Raw genomic sequence first — 7,607 nt, 5'->3', positions numbered from 1 at the left:
ATATATAGGGTTTGTCAAGGGATACAGCTTTGTTCCATTTCAGATTCAAGGCATGCATAGTTCCCCCCCCCCCCGCCCACAAATCTCAAATATTTACGAATTTTAAAACCGTCTCAAGCACCTGCATACCAACTGCTTTCCCAACCCGTAGGCCTGTACTTGGTTAGACTCTACACAGAGGCAGCGACTAAACTGCAAAAATGGCTGAGGAACAGTGAGGTCATTTGTCAAGGGATCCACAGCGGATATACTGTGTTCACATTCAAAAGGCTACATTTTTCTAATGTAGGTGGGCCAGTGGTTGGAAAGAGTATTCTATATAGACAAGGTATTCGTTAGAATAGGACTTCTGTCTGTAAAACTTGCAAAACAGACTTGGACTAGTGTTTCTGGATTAAAAGGACTGCCACAAACCATAGGAGATTGGGGACTACTCCTATTTTAAATGGACTACTTCACCTTCCTTCACAACATCTTTTGAATTCATTTCTTTTGAACATTTACTAAGAGCCAATTTTTTCCAAATAACATTTAGTACATTCTAAATTATAATCGAGTATTCACAAAGTTTCACAGAACACTACCTTCTCTATGTGTGATGCACTCTGGTATTTTTAATGCTATTCTACATCATTTAAAAATGTTGGCAGTGACCCACTTAACTGATTTCACAACCCTTTAACAGGATATGACCTGCAGTTGGAAAAACACTGACTTGGTCCAACAGATGAAAAAGATGGAGTATAAGGAAACTGAGTGGCTTAAATTCATAAGGAAAATGAGTGGTAATCATTTGCATATTCTGTGTGCAAGGCAATAATTGGCCTCCAGAATGTAACTTTTCTGTATATTATTTACATCAGTTTAATTTAGCAGTCCCCAATCTTTTTGGCACCAGCAGGGGTTGGGGGGGGAGGAGAAATGGTTATAGGATAATTTGAGTGCCTTACATTTATTGTGCTCTTTATTTCTATTATTATTACATTGTAATATATAACAAAATAATCATACAACTCACCATATGCTAGGGTTAGTGTGTGGGCTCACCGAAACTGTGACTGAGACAAGTGCACAGTGCAGGAAAGAGGCACGAATGGAAGTGGTAAATAAAAAATAATGGGTGGACCACAAAAATAAGTGTGAGATTCTGACTTAAAGCCTGCCACCAGATGCTGCTTAATTGTCACTTGCCACTCACTGATAGGGTTTTGATATGAGTCTATAAACAACTGATTTATTATGGCCTCTGCAGTCAAACCTCCTTGCTAATGATAACGTGTATTTGCAGCTGCTCCCCAGGGCTAGCATCACTGCCTCAGCTCCACCTCAGATCATCAGGCATTAGATTCTCATAAGGAGCACACAACCCATATTCCTTGCAAAGGCAGTTGGCAGCAGGCAGAGCTCAGGCAGTAACACAGCTATAAATACAAATGAAGCCTCACTCGCTGGCCCACTGCTCACCTTCTGCTGTGCGGCTGGGTTCCTAACAGCCCACAGACCGCTACTGGTCCACGGCCCAGGGGTTGGGGATCCCTGGTCTAGCTCATTCTTGCTTGACTTCCGCTCCCCTTACTCTTCACGCCCTTACTATTTACTTCAACGTTTTTACCCAGTTTTTCTACTCATGCCTTTGAATTTGATACTGCTTACGCAGACAGTATTAAACTCCCTAGGTGAACTGGTATCTTCAACTAACAACCCTATAGAAGATTAAGAATCCTAGGTCCATACTGGCACCAGACAAAAATGCAGATAAAAACTTGTATGTTAAGATAGAGAACGAAGAAACAGCACCAGGCTAACTTTATCAATAAATGAGAACAAAGATTTAGTAGACAAATATTTGTTGTACACCTACCCTATGTTAGTCAATATACCTCTATGTCACATATTATTTTCTTCCTTGGATTATACTTAAGTATGTCTTATCTCCCACATTAAATTACAAGCCACTGGAAGACAGAATCCATGCACAATTTCTCTGAATTTCCTGTAGCATCTAGCACAATATCTTGAGATTAATAAATAGTTGATTAGAGATAAAGACTTACTGAATAAACAAGTCAAACATACCAATACACAAATAAAGAAGTACCTTGGTTCTCAAACTTCTTCCTCTTAGCAATATAATATCAAAGAGAAAGCACTGTACTGAGTGCCCACTGTCTGTGCCCACAAATATAAACAAATCAAATGTTGGAATAATCTTAACCAGTCGTTATGTAAAATGTAATCACCTATCCTTGAAAGGGGAAACTGCACCATCTGACCCAACACGCTCACTTACATGAGACCACCGAATAAGGTTAGTGTAACTTCATGATATCAATTGTCAAATACTTATTGAGAGGCTACTTATGGGCCAGGGATTGCATTAGGTGCTGGGCTACAGTGGTGGACAAGAGTTCTCAGGGAGCTTTCAGTCTGTAGAGAAGACAATCACCAGAAAGCATAAGTGCAGAGACAGGAGGAATCCCTCGAAGACGCAGCGAATCAGAGTTCAGGTAAAGCAAGGGTGGGAGGGGAAGGCTTAAAGAAGGGTTCTTAGAGGAAGCAATAGATTGAGATCTGAACAATGAGGGAAAGCTAGATGAGCAAGATCTAGGCAAGAAAGTCTAGGCAGAAAATATGGTGGGTAACTGCACCCTTATTTTAAAAGAATCTGGAAAGCTCATTATATTCTTCATAGAACTTTACCTTCCTTTGCTGATTCATAATGCCCTATGCTCGTCCTCCAACCACCAACCCCGGATCCAGCCTCCCGACATTACAGACTGCTGCACTGCTCATGGACAAGCCTTACGCTGGACAAAACTGCTTCAGAGCATAAAGTAACAAGAGATCGACTTGACTACTGTTTTCTGCAAAACTGCTGAACACATGGGTATACAATGGAGCGTGGGTATATATAATAAACATGCACCAGGAAGACAAAATCCACCTAATCCTTTAAATAATTCACCTACAGCTATAGTAAAAACAAACTCTGGCCTAGATATTATTTGAACACTTTAATTTTATAATTTGATTATATCTAATTTTCCTTACATAAGAAAACACAAAAGAGGGATTAGAGGAGGAAAGTTACATGAACATAGTACAAAGGTAACAGCTGAGGCCTGGGCAAGACCTATGGAATCACCAAGAAGTAAACTTGTTTTCAGATCACTGACAGTCAATCGTTTTTGTTTACCCTCACTTTGCTTTAACTAAAAGGTGCATGGCACCCATAGTGATTTCTTTGAAAACCTTACAGGGGCTGTTACATCTTGGAGAGCTTTTCTTGTATCTACAGGAGTCAGCTTGAACTTATCTAAACCTCACATGCAGTTCAGTGTTCTTGGTGGGTACAGCTTTAGAGACAGCACAGCAGTGTTCCAGGACACCCCTGCAGGGGTTCGACTGTCCACACCAGCAACGGCCGCTGGGGCATTGCGGGCTGTGGTGCACACTCCTCAGATTGTGCACGACCTACTGACTTTTCCTTCTTAGTTTGATTTCTCACAAGTCAAATTTAAATTTTTCGTTTATCATAAAACTAAGAATAACACTTTCCAGCTAAAATTGTATTTTTAAAGGATATACAAAAAGCTCAAAAATAATTTTGGAGTCTATCATCCCAGTCAGCTAGCCTCCTATATTACCTCCTTTTAATCTTCTACTGCTGAAAATCGAGCATTTCCCTTTGACTCTCGCATCTTTAGCTACAACCTAGTAAAAATGGTGAGGTTGCCAATGACCCGAATAAGAACAGTTAGTTCAAGATTCCAATCCCTATTTCCAGGATTAGAACATTTACAATACCTGTTGCTTTAAACACTCGAACTTTTTAGTTTCGCAGTTTCAAAGTTGAGACCTGCCTGGGCTAGAAAGTTCCAATTTCACTTTTTCAATTTCTGATACATAAAAAACAAACAAGCCTGTTTTTCACTTAAGTGAACGCGATCGATGATATCTCACCAAGTTTCTGCTGAGCAGAGAGCACAGCTGCAGGGTTGCTACAGCAACCCCTGTACACAGACCACAGCTTGCCCCAGTCCAGGAAGGAAATCATTTGCTCCACCCCCAGAGGAGTCAAAGGCTCTGGCAAGCAGCGGTCAGTGAGCTGAGACACATTTTCAGTCCAGCAGGTGTGACGGAGGAACAAGAGGCCATTCTTTATTGTCTCTCAGTGAGAAATGTCACCCCAACAACCAGACTCCAAACCAAATTTCTTTGTGATTCTTTATTTCTGTATTACTTACCTGCTCCTACTAGAAACTTGAGCTAGGGTACAAGCCAAAGCAATGTCCTCCCAGGCACACAGAAAAAGAAAAAAACAAACACAAAAACCAAAACCTCACCTTCCACACTGCCCATTACCTCCCCCCACCAAAAATCCCAAGATTTTCCCATTTTATGAAGAATATTACCATTTTTATGAAGAATGCACTTTGACTCTTGCTTTCAGGCTTTAAGCCATATATACTTAGGTTCTTGACACTTTTTCCTCCACTCAGATTTACCATTTATTGAGTTTGTACTCAGTGCCAACCCTTTTGCTGGACGCTTTACAGGTTACTTCATCTACTCCTCAAAATATAACCCCCACTTTACAGATGAGAAATGAGGGTCCAAAAATGTATTTGGTGTCCGAGCTACTAGACAGTGGAGTCACAATGTGAACCCACGATACCTAATTCTGAAATCCTGTTTTTTTCTACCACACTACACTAATTTTGTAAGAAAATTCTAAATTTAAATATTCAAGCATTCCTTAAAATGACTTAAAATATTTTATGGTATTTTTAGAAATAAATTTTCACAAGTAATCATTACTAATAAATGAAATACATTCAGCCATCTTCCTAAGTGCATAGAAAACAAAGGCACAGAAAGAGAGGGCTACATTATGGTCCTAGCGAGGGCTTTTTTGGTTGTTATTGGTGGTGGGTTTTTTGTTTTTATTTTGGCTGAGTCTAAATTACAGAAATCACATTATTGAGAATGAAAGGCAAAATAGCAAAATAGGTAAGGTGGCAAAACTGCGTTTAGATGACGTGCTCTGCGGAACATCTCTGGGGCTGAAGGAGCTGATGGAGGGAAAATGAAAGTGGGTGGACACACGTGCCTATTTAAACCAGAGGAAGAAAAATGTTTACCTCTGCCGTTAGCTATTTCTGAGGACCATTCCAAGTATCAGTCTGCCCATTTTCAGTCATCTCTCCACTCCAGGTATGGAAAGGCCTTCTAACATAGTACTGCACATCTTCTCTCACTGAGAATGAATCCTCGTTCTCTCCAGGAAGACCAGAACTGTCCCCTTCACTCACACGCACTTTTGGGAATTTCCCAGGAGGATGTGAAGACTGTTTTCTGAAACCAGTTTTCCTAGCTCCCTGAGACTCTGACCAAAAAGTCTGCTACACCCATCGCTTGAGCACTCCCCAGCTTCAGATTCGGTGCGGATGCACCTCCATCTCTGTCCCTTTGGAGTCCCCATTCCTTAAGCTGATGGCCTGCTTTCTCCCTTCCAGTGTGCCTTTTCTGTCTGGCTTCAGTTTTATTTCAATGTCTTCGATCCTTCTGTTGTCCCAAAGGATTTCAGTGAGAAACCAAAAAAAGTTCAGAAGAGTCATACTAGTTTCCACAGGCTTCAGGAAAGATAAATCAACTAATGTAAATTTCTGATAAAGCATACACAGAAATCTCTTTATAACACTGATTTAAAAAAATAAAAAAATAAAAATGTAGCCTATTTCCCCCAATTTTTGCTAGATGAAGTAATGAAATGTCCAACTTCTTCCTATACTTTCCTATAAAAATTAAAAATTTGCCAGTTTTGTGGGTCCTGGAAATTCACATTCTTGATTCACATTGATTAATATTATACATAATGCAAAACTAAAAGCCATCCAAAGTTGTAGTTATAAAACTAGATTTGTAAAAGAGGATGACGATGGTAGAGGAAAGCTTCTATGGTTGAATTGTCACCTAAAAATGAAGTAACCGTGGGTTCTTATTTGTGATTGCCATAGAAACTTGGGCTAAAGGGCTCTTCACAAAGCTTTTTTATTTCCAAAAAAAAAAGAAAGAAAAACAGCTTAAAGATCTAAAACAAGACAGGGACGAGGCACCAGGAGAGTTAAGAACCTTTCCACACTGTTCATTCTATACAGCTTCCTAGGGTCACAGGCTCACAGGCCCACCCGTAGAGAAAGAGGAACAGCACTTGACATGATATTTCAAATTTAACTTGATTTAAGTATCATCAATCTGGTATAATTTCTTAGATTTAGCTTGCGATATCTGAGAAGTGAACATTGTTCTAAAAGTGAACACTGTTCTAAAATATTAGTATTTCAGTCAATAAAAAAACCCCAATCATTTATTATTTGGGATTCTTAGGAGGTCATTGGGCATTAATTAAAAAAATACTACAACTTGACACTTTATAGAGGCTAGAAACATAATTCAAAATTTCATAAAGGTCTATTAAATTACAACCACTTCAGACAATTTAGGATCTCACTGACAGAGTTCGCTTAAGGTGATAGTTCTGGTAGTGTTACTGTTCCCACATGATATCATCTCTCCTCAATTTTGTTTGAAGATTATGGACTTGTATTGGATGAAAGTTGCTGTTCTTCTGAAGAGAGTTATTTAGCAAACATTTTCTGGGGCTATTTTTTATGTTCTTTGATCCTTTAGGGTTTCTATCTTCTCGTTGAATACTTGAAGATTCATTCACCTTTGAATTTTGAACTTTTTGCTGAAGTTTACGAACCTGGAGAGAAAAAAATCTAACATTTTAGTCAAAAACATTAAAAATATACGCTATAATAGATGGATTGGATTGACAGTTTAAAAATTACATAAAATTAAAAAGCCCATTAAGCTTTTATTTATTGAATACCTATTTGACACCTAGTACTGTGCTAATCAGGTAGAAATGTAATAAAGAAAACAATCCTTGCTCTCAAGCAGCTTACTACTTTTACTAGTGAAAGAAAAGCATACACATGACAGCTAGAGAGTAATTCAAGCTGGGATAACCTGGAGTAGGACAAAAACTGTGAATCTGAGAAGGACAAAGTGGGAGAGTCAATGTAGGGTGGAGAAGCTGAGAAGAAGGTGTATGGAGTGCGTAAAAAATATAAAACAGAGGAGAGCGGACCTTTCAAGTGACATTAACAGCAAAGATCTAGTACTAGAATGAGCATCAAGTTTATAGAGTCAAATACATGTACATTACTCAAAAGCATCTCTGAATTTAAAGCAGTCCTGAATGCCAGTAAGAACAACAAAACTGTCAAGGGAATAACCTTACCTCACTGAGGAGTACCTGGTAATGGTTGGGTGGACAGAACTACACAAAACAAAACCTATCAACCAGTCAAAACCCGTTTCCTCCAAGTCCAGTCTATTACTCAGTCTATTTCACTAATACACAGGCTGAATTTGTGGAGCTGATCCAGACACAGGTGAAGTATCTGATGTTGTTTGTCTGAGGCCATTTTAACTGCCTTAGACAAATAGAACATTTTAAATGCAGCCATTAAATGTATCATGATAAAATACTTGAAAACATAATATTTTCAAAATATAATTTATGAACAGACTGC

The 7,607-nt window shown here is 38.9% G+C and overlaps 1 protein-coding gene across 3 annotated transcripts in view; it reads right to left on the bottom strand.

Moving 5' to 3' along the window:
• Window positions 1-4,219: 4,219 nt before the first annotated feature.
• The window catches only part of CEP57L1 (centrosomal protein 57 like 1), a 58,463-nt gene continuing 55,075 nt past the window's right edge, over window positions 4,220-7,607 (bottom strand). For 2 of the 3 annotated variants that reach the window (XM_037065009.1, XM_037065010.1), the window contains exon 12: window positions 4,220-6,769. In XM_037065009.1, coding sequence (XP_036920904.1) covers window positions 6,551-6,769 — 219 coding nt within the window. In that variant the 3' untranslated portion in view covers window positions 4,220-6,550. The remainder of the gene's footprint in view (window positions 6,770-7,607) is intronic. The other variant, XR_005069254.1, reaches the window with a different exon arrangement.

This window comes from Sturnira hondurensis, unplaced genomic scaffold (assembly GCF_014824575.4).
Source record: "Sturnira hondurensis isolate 20B ecotype Veracruz unplaced genomic scaffold, ASM1482457v3 Scaffold0015596, whole genome shotgun sequence".
Classification (NCBI taxonomy): domain Eukaryota; kingdom Metazoa; phylum Chordata; class Mammalia; order Chiroptera; family Phyllostomidae; genus Sturnira; species Sturnira hondurensis.
The sequence above is the reverse complement of the archived record's forward strand: the minus strand, read 5'-3'. Positions and strand labels throughout refer to the sequence as shown.